A 13,187-nucleotide genomic window follows, 5' to 3' on the forward strand; every position below is an offset into this window, starting at 1 on the left:
GGGGGCCACTTCTTGGCCAATGAGGGGCCAGGATCAAGTTTTGGCTGAGCTGGGAGGTGTAGTCATTCATCTTGGAGTTTCCATCAGACGTTGTATGACAGGAAGGAGCATGGGTGCTTCTAGACTAGGGCCAGATCCCAACACCACACACACACATACACACACACACACACACCCCATACACACACACACACACACACATACATACACACACACACACGCACACACAGACACACACACACACACATACACACACACACACACACACCACACACACACACACACACCACACACACACACACACACACACACACACACGCACACACAGTATATAAAGTCATTAAAATGAGCTCCACCTTTAAGGTGATGAACACACACATTATAATAAAATAACATAATATATATTATTCTGAGTACTTTCACTTTTGGTACTTGAAGTATATTTTGATGCTAATAATTAAAGTAAAATGTTTGCAGTATTTGTACTCTGTAGTATTAGTACTTCTAATAGAAATACTTCTACCACTGAAGTCAGGAGTGATCTTTCTGTCGTATTCCTTGAATGTCATTAATGATATTTCACATTAGCTCAATTCAATTATTACCACAAATATATTTATTAGTCAAAGTTACAACATTTGTATTTATTTATTGAGGTTTAAATGTTTTGTTTTGATTGAATATAAAAACACCAGTTGCCGTTCGTCATACAATAAATACTAAAATATGTCTGCTGATCGTCTGTTACATCCTGAATCGGTCGATTGTGTGTTTCCTGCTCAGCTCGGCTTCTTCAACAGACGGAGGAGACGGGAAGAGGGGCAGCCGGCAGCCAATGGGAAGGCAGCAGAGGAGCTGTGATGTGGGAGGCGACGGTGATGCGTTCAGTCGGTCCTCAACGACGTGTAAAGTCCTGAAGATTCATAATAAGAATTATAATAATAAGAGCTCTAACAGAAATATGAGGAGCAACGTGGATCACATGACACACAGAGAGAAGTGATCTGACGTTTAACTTCCAACTTTATGAGTTGATGAGGAGCACCTGAACGCATCACGAGCCTCCACCTGTCACTCAGGGAACCTGATGCCCCAAACAGCCAATCAGACGATCAAACAACCGATCAGTCGATCAGTCGATCAGTAGCCACTCAGCTGAGGAACGAGCCACTGATTGAATGAAGCAGCTGGAACGTCGGCGCTCAGTCTGAACTGTTTTTATATTGTTTAGGTTTCAAGTCCCCGCTTTAAAATAATGACTTTTAATAAAAGACGCCACAGCTTCAGTTCATAATTATAATAAAATAACATAATATATATATAATATATATTATTCATGAGTGAGTTCTTTCATATTTCAAACACTCTCCAAAAACAAACTTTTACATTTTTTTAACTCTTAGAGGCAGTTTGAACCGGCAGCGTAGCAACAAGTGACCAACAACAAGCTACAGACGTCGTGTTCGTCCTCTGAAGGGACCGTAGCTACGAGTTAGCTTCACGCTAACTCTTCAAGCTAACTCCTTATTCTGCTCTGATGAATGAAGATGAAGCCAACGTGTCTCTAGTGATCACGAGCGTGACTGAGACAAGTGGAGCAAAGACAGGAAGACATTTACAGTTTGGAACCGGAGGAACCCGTGTGACCGCACGGGTCACATGACGCCTCACGTTGATGTCATGAACTTATGCTCTGAGCTCAAACGTCAACGAACGAAGCTGAAGATTTAAACTGAAGATATGAAACAATAAAACAGAACAGAGTCAACCAGCAGCTTATTACATATGATTTAATACTGATCAAAAGAAGACAATGCAGGACGAGCTAGGACGGCTGATTCTATTGTGCTCTTTATACTAATGGGAATGTAAACGCATCTTATGAACACATATTGTATTATTTCAGAATTTATATCTGATGCACTTTTGTTGTATAAAGTCAAACTTGAACTTTTATTTTTGTAAATATGAAAGAGTTAATGAGGATCGTGGCATTATTGATATGAAGCAGTAGTCTGTACTGATGTGTGTCTGTTAACACGGAATAAAGACGAGAGACGTTCACCGTGTCGTGCTTCAGCAACATCACTTCTACTCAGGAAGTCTAAAACATCTTTAGTCAACTTGACTTCCATCAGGCGGTTTATTTGCTGACTGACTTTGTAACTTTCAGTTGTGAGAAAAGTATTATTATTCATATTTATTCCTCTGAGAGATTCGATGTGATGTAAAGATGCTGTTGAGCTGAAGGTGGAGATATTTACATAAATCTATTTATAATAAACATTTAACAACACAAAGAGCTGCTAAACTTATTAGAACTTAAACATCAAGTCTTTGCATGTCCTGCCTGTCTTTTTCCACTCAGAGACAAACCCAGTGGACACACACAGCTGTGTCCATGTGGCTGATTGGACGTCTTCTCAGGTGGAAGTGTGCAGTCTGTTTGTCTATTCAACCCTTTTACTTAAAAAGTGTTGATGTTCACAGATGTGTTCGTCTCACCCTGTTTAAAGAATCAGCCTTTAATATCTCAGAGGACAAGACCTCAGTGTCTTCATCCAATCACAGACTCAGGACAGCTGTGGGAACATTGATATCAGCTAAGCTAGCTAGCTAGCCAAGCTAACGGCCATGTTGCTGTTGAGAGATGAGACGTAGTTTTCACAAAACTAAATAATACGACAAACTGAGACTTTAACTTACAGAATTATCTTTTAAATGATCAAACATTTGTAATTCATGGAACAATTCAAACAGATCCAGAGAATATGTCTCTCGCTGTTGACTCTCGTCCATATTGTCTCTGAAATAAGGTCCCATGGGGGACACCAGAAGGGGCGGGACTTAGCCACTCTACTGACGCCATAGTTGTAGTTTTCTGTGTGTTAGGATGAGCTGCTCTAAACGAAGCCTCTGTTGCTGAGTTGCTCAACTTTTGGTGAACAGAGAATGTTTTTGAGGCTTTGTCTTCAGCTCCTTTACCTTCTGGTTCATAGTTAAAGTCTCTTTAGACTTTAAAGACATCTTTTACTGACTGACGTAGTACTATTTGTATATTATATAATATATATTCCTCTACCTGTTATTGACCTATTGGTCTAGTCCGTGTGTCTACTAGTCTGCTCACATATCTTAATAGAGTTCTGCATGGACGATGAACAGGAAGTCATCATCAATGGTTCCCTCCACAAACAGCCAATCAGATCCTTCTTAGATTCGGGGCTGTGACCTCGCTGACAGAGAGTAAACTCTGGTGGTGAAGCCTCAGTGGAGAGAGAATGAAGGACGCCAGTGAACGCAAACAGAAGACTTTTAATTTGACAGCATTCATTCTGCAGGAAGTGACATCACACCTGACATCCTCTGAAGTTTGAATCAACACACGAGAATCTTTGGCTTCTTTTCAGCCACAGAAAAAAATAAAACATGTTTCCAGCTCCACCAGGACAGAAGTCACGACTCCTGCAGCGTTAGACACACAGAAATATAAAATGAGCATCTGAATGGCACATCATCGTCACCTCAACCCCTTACAGCCCTCTGACCTCATGCTGGATCAACACACTGAGCTCAGACTCCTCACACGCTGCGTTTACATGTTCACGGAAAAAGTCAGACAAGTCAAAATGACTGTGTTGCATTTATGCTGCGTTTGTTCAGGAAGAAACAAACCTGTTAAATAAGCGTTGGTGGTCATGCTGAGACGTCCTGATGTTCTCTGTGTACGCTTCACCAGAACGTCTGCAGGCTGATGGAATAGAAGGAAGAACCAACGAGAACAAACCGCCCCCGAAGTGAAGAAGCTCCTTTCATCAGCGACGGAGGAGAAGATGAAGACGTTTCCTGTTTCATGTAAAGATGAACGAGCTTCTGACCCTGAACCCTGGCGAGTAAGAGGACGTTTCTCTCAGAGCAGTGAAGAGACTCAGCATTCAACCCGTCACATTAATCCTCAACACGTCTGGAAGCTTCTCACACGCTGTACATCTTCAGCACCGATGAGACGGGAAGTCAAAGTTCTTCTTTTAACCGTCGACTTTCATCAAAAGCATCACGTTAAAAGAAACGGACTCTTCCAGAAGGTTTCCTGTGCATCACTTCTTCTGGTTTCTCATCATTTAAATCATCTCATCTTCAGCTGCGTCCGTCTCTAAAACCTCTCTATGTGCGTTAAAGATCTCTTCTAGTCAGATGGTTAAATCTGGAAATCCACGAGGCACAAACAGCAGAAGTCTTCCCAGGTCCAACATGTCCAGACCAGCAGAACCACAACTACTCCTTCACAATAAAACAGCAGAACTCATCATCAGGGACGTGAGGTCACTCGCAGCCAATAAATAAGAGTTAAGTAGAATAATGTGAAGTCACAGAAGCCCAATCATTTAAAATAACTCGTTCTTTATGCTTTAAAAAAACGATTCATCCAGAAATAACAGAAAGTCACAAAGACTTTAAAATCTCTTCATGGTTTTCTTTAAACGACCAAAACGAGATCGGCCGACGTCGTCCTCGACTTCAGCGATTATTAAAACTGATTATTCAATAAAAAGATTTCAACATTCATAGTTCTGTGCTCCTGTCCTCGGATACAGGTTTTGAAAATAAAAGCTCATGCAGCAATCAATCACTGAATATTTGGTTTGTTTTTAAGGTTCAAACACTACGCGGCCAAAAGTATGCGGACACCCGAAAAATTTAGTTTTTCTTTTTTAAAAAGAGACGAAGCCCAAAACTGTTGCAATAAAGCTGAATAATAATTATTATTATTTCTCTTTTCTTGTGAAATACTAAATAGTTTGGAGCCTTTAAAACGAGAGATAACGTCCTCAAGATGTCCTCAAGGACACGGACATACCAGGACGAGCTTGTCGGCATATTTTGGGCCATTTAGTGAATTTTAGAGAAAAACGACTTTCAGAAATAATTGTTACCAGCAAACCATTTAATATAAAGTAGAAGAACTCAGAGCCGTGCTGGTTCCAGTGAAACCATCCTTTCACAATAAAAGAATGTGTGAGGTCATCGTTCGTCTCTCATTCACTCAGCATCACAGTAAGATGGCGGCTCCATCGTCACGGAGATAAGGCAAAACAGGAAGCAGCGCCGCCGCCGTCTCTTTACCAGTTTCCTTTGCTGTGAGACAGATGGACAGACAGACAGACAGAGAGACAGACGGGCAGACGTCTGCGGTTGCTGCTTCTTAGCAATTAATACTTAAAATAGAAACAAAAGAAACCCACTGTTTTATAAAACTGCTCAAAGAACTTCCGGAGCTGAACCGTCATCCTAAGCACCGTTTGGATTTGTTAGAAAATGATAAAAAAAATATTTTTCTAAAAGTATCCGTCTTTCAGTGGAACTCCACAAACTCCTCCAGCGTTTTGGGGATCTGGTTGCGGTACGTGATCTGGTGCTGGCGGACAGCGCGCGCCGCCAGGCACTTGAGGCTCATCTTCATCTGCGTCTTCAGCAGGATCTCCGACACGCCCGTGGTGCTCTTGTCCAGCGGCGTCTTCTTCTGCTTGTTGGTCATGTCCGTGTGGGCGCCGGCCTCCACCAGGTTGATGATGATGGCGTGCAGCGTGAGGAAGTCGCTGATGGGCCGGTTGTACTGGACGATGACGTGCAGCGGCGTGTTGCCCTCGTGGTCCACGGCGTTGACCTGCGCGCCGCAGTCCAGCAGCAGCTTGGTGACCTGGGCGCTGGGGAAGCTGCACACGTCGTTGGTGTGGAAGTCGTCCACCGGCGTGCTGGAGCTGATGGCCAGGTGGAGCAGGGAGGAGCCCTCGCGGGACCGTGGGTCCAGCTGGATCAGGTCGTAGATGTGCTTGTTGATGCGGGCACGCCCCTCGTTGCCGCAGGTGGTCTTGGTGGAGATGCAGGTCAGGTACAGGAAGGTGAACACGTTAGACTCGTAGTTGTCCAGGGCCTGCGGCAGCTCCGACTCGACCGCCGTGTCCACGCGTGCCATGCTGCGCTGGATCTCCAGCACGCTGCAGCTCAGCACCTGCTCCACCGCCGAGGCCAGCACCGGCTCCTTCAGGTGCACCATCTGGGAGAACACCTGGGCGAAGCGCAGCAGGTCCTTGTGCGTGTTGCGGTTGCCCTTCTGCCGCAGGCGCAGCGCGTGAAGCCACAGCTTGATGCACTGCTCAAACTCCATGTTGTCGGCGTAGACGGCGCCGCGGTAGATGATGGGGTGCGACACGTCGATGTTGTCCGAGCCCAGGACCCGCTCCCGGATCATCAGGCCCTCCATGTGCAGGGCGTCCCGGTCCACCCGGATGGCCTCCAGCTCTTGAGGAGTCCGGCACTCGCTGCGCCCGCCGTAGGCCTCGATGGCCGGCAGCAGCTCCTTGGCGACGACGCGTTCCGGGTCGCGGTGGCGCTCCGTCATGGCCATGTGGAGGTAGTGGTACGTCCTCTGGATGTCGTAGTTCTCCCGGTCGTTGGCGAACGAGGCACCCAGCAGCTCCAGGGCCTCGATGCGGCTGCGCGGGTCGCAGTCGGCGTGCGCCAGCAGCAGCTCCACCACGTCCGCTTTGCAGCTCTCCGCCGCCACCTTCAGCGGCGTCATGCCGTGTCCGTTCACCACCATGCCCGCCCGGCATCGCACCAGCTCCTTCACGATTTCCAGGTGGCCCGCCTCGGCGGCGAAGTGCAGCGCGGTGGCCCCGCAGTGGGCCTTGGAGTTGGGGTCGGCCCCTTGCTCCAGCAGGAACTGGACCACGTCGGCGTGGCCCTTGTAGGCGGCGATCATCAGGCAGGTGTTGTTGTACTTGTTGGTGATGCGGATGTCGGCGTTGTGCTCCACCAGGTAGTGGACGATGTCCAGACGCCCGTCGAAGCAGGCGGCCCGCAGCGGGGTGGAGTTGGTGATGGTGGTGTGGTTGACGTTGGCGCGGTGACTCAGCAGCAGGCGCACCACCTCGAAGTGACCGGCACCTGCCGCGCACCACAGCGCCGTGGCCCCGTCGATGACGTAGCTGAGGGACGGACAGGAGACACAATCAGGACCTGATCTCAACACTCAAGAACTAAATCTATTTAACCTTCTAGAGGTGAATAAGTCACATGGCAGCTCTTCTTACCCGTCGAACCGCACCGTGCCGGTCTGTTCCGTGTCCACCTTGTAGTGGTCCACGAGCAGCCGGACCACTTTGTCGTGTCCGTTCCGGGCCGCGATGATCAGAGGCGTGGACCTCTGGCCGGCCACGTGGGTCACGTGGCTCAGCATGTACCGGACCTCCGCCTCCGGGTGGTTGTGGAGCAGCGCGGCCAGCGTCAAGACTCGACCTTCGCTGGCCGCCTTGTACACGTAGCCGGCCAGAGACTCCATCTGGTGAGCCCGAGAGGTAGTAGTAGTAGGAGGAGGAGCCAGGACCCCCGCTTTCTTCTTCGCAACTGGCGCCCGCAATAAAGTCCACTCGTCCAAAGCGAGCCGCCGCCTCCCATTAAAATGTCGAAACCTGCCCCAGTGCACACATGAAAAAAAATGTATGTTCTCCGTAATGGCCACGAGAGAAAAAAAAGAAAAAAGAAAAAAACGTGACGATCCGGGGCTTTTTTTTTTACAGGATAATTAAAAATTTTTAATCAACTTAAATAAAATTTTTGAATTAAATAAAATAAAAAATTTGAAATAAATTGAATTAAAAATGTATGTTCTCCGTAATGGCCACGAGAGAAACAACAACAAACCGTGACGGATCTCGGGCTTGTTTTACGGGACAAGTGTCCGAATATGGGCTCCAGCTTCTGGGTGTCTGGCTCAGCTGAGAGAGCTAGCCGGTTAGCTCGTGTGCTAATGTTAGCGAGCTGCTGCGACAACAAACCGCCGCTCTTTAGCTTCCGGTTTGATTAAACCAAACGTACACAGCTTAACGGTCGTATTAACGTATCTCCTGCTGGTATTTCTGTCTACAAACTCAAAAAGCTTCACACATTTAAATCTCAAACACACAACAGCCACTTTCACCTTCTGCTAACTAGTCATCTGCCCGGAAGTTGCCGTTCAACTTAAAAACACCTCCGACGGGAAGCTTTCTCCAGCTCACATGAGTTCCACTACGAAGACTTCCTCTTTTAAAAAACAACAAGTTGGTTTCACGGTTTCGATGAAAACCAATAACATAATACGCAGTGGCACGACAACATAATAATGTACATATATGATTGGATGATATAACATCGTCCGTGCATGAAGTATATTTATGTCATTGTTCACATTGTACAATGACAAATATCAGTTTATGGTTATTGCCTCATTTCATTCATAATGTATTTGTGTCGCCTTCCGAGAGAAAACTCAGAAAAGGAAAATAAATGTTAACCTTAAAGATGAGATTAATATTCATTATTTATGAGGTTACAATATTTATTGTCTTGTCCACGGTTCATTCATTAATACCATAAATTAAAAAATGCTTTCACATTTCTGCACATTCACGAGGAGACAACCAAGTTTCACAATAACTTCAATCTGAACAACAATGTGGATTCAATGGTTAAAAACTATTCCCAACCTCGATGATCGTTTCTACATGTTTTAAATAAGTTTAATAGTTCCACAGACACACATAGACCTGTGTGCGTGCGTGCGTGTGTGTGTGTGCGCGTGCGTGTGTGCGTGCGTGTGTGCGTGTGTGTGTGTGTGTGTGCGTGTCTCATTGGCTGTTGTCGGGTTACAGGCTGACAGTATTATACACAGCGTGAATGTGACTGACTTTAAGAACAGCCTCATCCTGCTCTTCAGGTTGGGCTGTGAGACTCAGATCATCACAGATAATCTGGATTGATGATGAAATATTTACATTCAGTCACAGCTGCTGAACATCTGGCTGACATGAAGCATCTCGCTCTGTTTGTTTTCTTTTTCACACAACAGAAACCTTCTATTGCCCTATAATAAGACTTTCTGATCTGTCATCTATAATTCTCTGTATTCTACAGGATCTGGGTTTGATATCATTTAATTTGAATCTGCTGCTGTGATCCTCATCCTGACTGAGCTAACCTTACTCAGTACATTTACTCAAGTACTGCTCTCATTAAAATGAGCTCCGCCATTAAAGTGATGAACACATTAATGAATCAATAATAATACTTTAATATATTATATACATTATGAGTGTTTTTACTTTTGGTATGTGAGTAAATGCTGATGATAGTACTTGTGTACTGTTACTGGAGTAAAGGATGTGAGTACTTATACAGCTTAATGACACAACTCGATTATCCATCCATCCATTTTCCTCCTCTTATCCGGGGTCGGGTCGCGGTGGCAACAGGCCAAGCAGGCTGACCCAGACTTCCCTCTCACCGTCAACATGTTCCAGCTCATTCTGGGGGATCCCGAGGCGTTCCCAGGCCAGCTGGGAGATGTAATCCCTCCAGCGTGTACTGGGTCTTCCCCGGGGTCTCTTCCCAGTTGGACGTGCCTGGAAAACCTCCAGTGGGAGGCGTCCAGGAGGCATCCTAATTAGATGCCCGAACCACCTCAGCTGACTCCTTTCGACGCGAAGGAGTAGCGGCTCGACTCCAAGCTCCCTCCTGATGACCGAGCTCCTTACCCTATCTCTAAGGCTGAGCCCGGCCACCCTACGGAGGAAACTCATTTCGGCCGCTTGTAGCCGCGACCTTGTCCTTTCGGTCACGACCCAGAGTTCGTGACCATAGGTGAGGGTAGGAACGTAGACCGAGTGGTAAATTGAGAGCTTTGCCTTCCGGTTCAGCTCCCTCTTCACCAAGACGGTCCGGTGCAGCGCCTGCTTTACTGCTGCAGCCGCACCGATCCATCTGTTGATCTCCCGCTCCATCTTACCCTCACTCGTGAACAAGACCCCAAGATACTTGAACTCCTTCGCTTGAGGTAAGCACTCCGTCCCCACCTGGAGGGAGCAATCCACCGGTTTCCGGCAGAGCACCATGGCCTCAGATTTGGAGGTGCTAACTCTCATCCCCGCCGCTTCACACTCGGCTGCAAACTGCCCCAGTGAATGCTGGAGGTCACGATCCGAGCAGGCTAACAGGACCACATCATCTGCAAACAGCAGAGAGGCGATCCCGAGACCCCCGAACCTGACATTCTCCACCCCCAGGCTGCGCCTAGATATCCTGTCCATGAAAGTCACGAACAGGACCGGAGACAAAGGGCAGCCCTGGCGGAGGCCAACACCCACCGGGAACGTGTCTGACTTATTGCCGAGAATGCGGACACAGCTCCTACTGCAGTCGTACAGAGACCGGATCGCCCGTTGTAATGGGTCCGGCACCCCATACTCCCGCAGCACCCCCCGATGGACCCGGTCGAAAGCCTTCTCCAAGTCCACAAAGCACATGTAGACTGGTTGGGCAAACTCCCAGAACCCCTCCAGTAGTCTTGCGAGGGTAAAGAGCTGGTCCACTGTTCCACGGCCGGGACGGAATCCACATTGCTTCTCCTGTATCTGAGGTTCGACAAACGGTTGGAGCCTCCTTTCCAGCACCCTGGCATAAGCCTTCCCCGGGAGGCTGAGTAGTGTGATACCCCGGTAATTCGAGCACACTCTCCGGTCCCCCTTTTTGAAAATGGGAACCACCACCCCGGTCTGCCAGTCCTTTTGCACTGATCCCAACCCCTATGCGACATTGAAGAGGCATGTCAGCCAGGACAGCCCAACTATGTCCATCACTTTCAGCATCTCAGGGTGGATCTCATCCACCCCCGGCGCCTTGCCACCAAGGAGCTTTTTGACTACCTCAGCGGCCTCTGCCAGGGATATGGGTGAGCCTCCCCCTAGATCTTCAGGCGCTGCCTCCTCTGCAGAGGACATGTTGGTCGGGTTTAGGAGTTCCTCAAAGTGCTCTTTCCACCTCCTGACGATGTCCCCTGTCCGGGTCAGCAGTTCCCCCCCCCTGCTGAGAACAGCCTGGGGTAAGCCCTGCTTTCCCTTCCTGAGCCGTCGGATGGTTTGCCAGAACCTGCTTGAGGCCAACCGAAAGTCCTTCTCCATGGCCTCCCCAAACTCCTCCCATGCCCAAGTTTTAGCATTCGCGACCACCGCAGCGGCAGCCCTTCTGGCCTGCCGGTACCTGTCAGCTGCTTCGGGAGACCCCTGGGCCAACCAGGCCTTGAAGGTCTCCTTCTTCAGCTTGACGGCTTCCCTCACCTCCGGTGTCCACCACCGGGTTCTCGGGTTGCCGCCACGACAGGCACCGATGACCTTCCGGCCACAGCTCCTAGCGGCTGCGTCCACAATAGAGGCTTTGAACATGGTCCATTCGGATTCCATGTCCCCAACCTCCCTCGGGATGTGAGAGAAGTTCTTCCGGAGGTGGGAGTTAAAGACCTCCCGGACAGGGTTCTCCGCCAGACGTTCCCAGTTCACCCTCACTACACGTTTGGGCTTGCCGGGTCTTTCCAACTGGTTCAACTGCCATCTGATCCAATTCACCACCGGGTGGTAATCAGTTGACAGCTCTGCTCCTCTCTTCACCCGAGTGTCCAAGACATACGGCCGCAAATCAAATGATACGATTACAAAGTCGATCATTGATCTCCGGCCTAAGGTGTTCTGGTACCAGGTACACTTATGAGCCACCTTATGTTTGAACATGGTGTTCGTTATGGCCAAACCGTGGCAAGCACAGAAGTCCAATAACGAGACACCATTCGGGTTCAGATCGGGCAAGCCGTTCCTCCCAATCACCCCCCGCCAGGTTTCTCCATCATTGCCCACGTGAGCATTGAAGTCCCCCAGGAGAACTATGGAGTCGGTAGGTGGCAACCTTTCCAGGACCCCTCCCACCGACTCCAAGAAGGCCGGATACTCTGAACTGCTGTTTGGTGCGTAAGCACAAACCACAGTCAGAGCCTTGCTCCCCGCAACCCATAGGCGCATGGAGGCGACCCTCACATTCTCCGGGGAGAACTCCAACACAGCGGCGCTCAGCCGGGGCTCGTGAGTATCCCCACTCCCGCCCGGCGCCTCTCACCCTGGGCAACTCCGGAAAAGGACAAAGTCCAACCTCTCTCCAGGAGCTTGGTTCCAGAGCCAGCGCTGTGTGTGGAGGTGAGTCCAACTATATCTAGCTGGTATCGCTCCACCTCCTGCACCAGCTCTGGCTCTTTCCCCGCTAGCGAGGTGACGTTCCACGTCCCTAGAGCTAGTCTATGCTGCCGGCGATCGGCTCGCCCAGGCCTCCCGCTTGACCCGCCGCCCGGTCTGCATTGCACCCGACCCCGATCCTTGTCCCTGCGGGTGGTGGGTCCACAGGGTGGCTGCTCCATGCTGTTTATTCGGGCTGAGCCCGACCAGGCCCCATGGGCGAAGGCCCCGGCCACCAGACGCTCGACGAGCTCCCCTCCTGGGTCTGGCTCCGGGAGGGTGCCCCGGTTTCCCTGGTCCGGGCGAGGTGGCTAAAGTCCGTGGGCTGCTTATCATTAGGGTCGTTTGAACCGCTCTTAGTCTGGGCTCTCCCCCGAGACCTGTTTGCCTTGGGAGACCCTACCAGGGGCTAATGCCCCGGACAACATAGCTCCCAGGATCACTGAGCCACTCAAACTCCTCCACCACTTTAAGGTGGCGATTCGCGGAGGAGAACTTGATTATTAATTATTAATTATTAAGAGTAACACTGAGGCATCTCCTCACCATAACTGAGCTGAGATCAGTGCACCGAGCTCATCTGAGACCAGATTACTGCTCTCTAATAAAACGTGTTTGTACAGATTACCGGATTATCTGCTGCCAGATCAACCTGCTGTTTAGATCTGAAGCTGCTCTATTTATATATCATCAAAATGAAAAGTCCAAGGGCGAATCCAAGTTCAGCTTTATCACCGACGTGAGGAAGAGTCCAGAGAGGAACCAATGAGGAAGGAAAGGTGGTGAGAACATCACAGATGGAGGAGTTCTGGATCATCTCCACCTGTCTCTCATTACAACTCGACTTCTATGTGAAGCTATCCGGCCTGAGAACAGTTTATACTTTAGTTTGAGCTGAGCAGAAGGATGCAGCCGTCCAACCGGAGGAGACACAACTCAGCTCTGCATGCAGCCACCTTCATGTGCAGGTTTGTAGAATTCACTTTCCATAATTAGTGTCACCTTGTTCCAGTCATTAATCACACAGCAGGGGAAGGTTTAAAGGTGCACAACCACGAGAAAACTGCTGCAGAAAACTCAACTCAGATCATCTTT

At 48.9% G+C, this 13,187-nt stretch overlaps 1 protein-coding gene across 1 annotated transcript; it reads right to left on the minus strand.

Annotated features, from left to right (window-relative positions):
* Positions 1 to 2,304: 2,304 nt before the first annotated feature.
* Positions 2,305 to 7,559, minus strand: LOC116377166 (protein fem-1 homolog B-like). The gene is made up of 2 exons (XM_031838736.1): positions 7,095 to 7,559; positions 2,305 to 6,989 (listed from the first exon to the last, which is right to left on the minus strand). The coding sequence occupies exons 1-2, from the start codon at positions 7,340 to 7,342 to the stop codon at positions 5,354 to 5,356; spliced, it is 1,884 nt and encodes a 627-aa protein (XP_031694596.1). The 5' UTR covers positions 7,343 to 7,559; the 3' UTR covers positions 2,305 to 5,353.
* Positions 7,560 to 13,187: the final 5,628 nt, after the last annotated feature.

The sequence above is a fragment of the Anarrhichthys ocellatus genome, unplaced genomic scaffold (genome assembly GCF_004355925.1).
Source record: "Anarrhichthys ocellatus isolate YVR2014 unplaced genomic scaffold, GSC_Weel_1.0 scaffold971, whole genome shotgun sequence".
NCBI classification, from domain to species: Eukaryota; Metazoa; Chordata; class Actinopteri; order Perciformes; family Anarhichadidae; genus Anarrhichthys; species Anarrhichthys ocellatus.

What these genes read in the sequence shown, in the direction of transcription:
- LOC116377166 (XM_031838736.1), bottom strand. Translation starts at nt 7,342, where the DNA reads ATGGAGTCTCTGGCCGGCTACGTGTACAAGGCGGCCAGCGAAGGTCGA. An exon ending in GGCACGGTGCGGTTCGACGG is followed by an intron (nt 6,990 to 7,094) that starts GTAAGAAGAGCT and finishes TCCGTCCCTCAG; the next exon opens with CTACGTCATCGACGGGGCCA.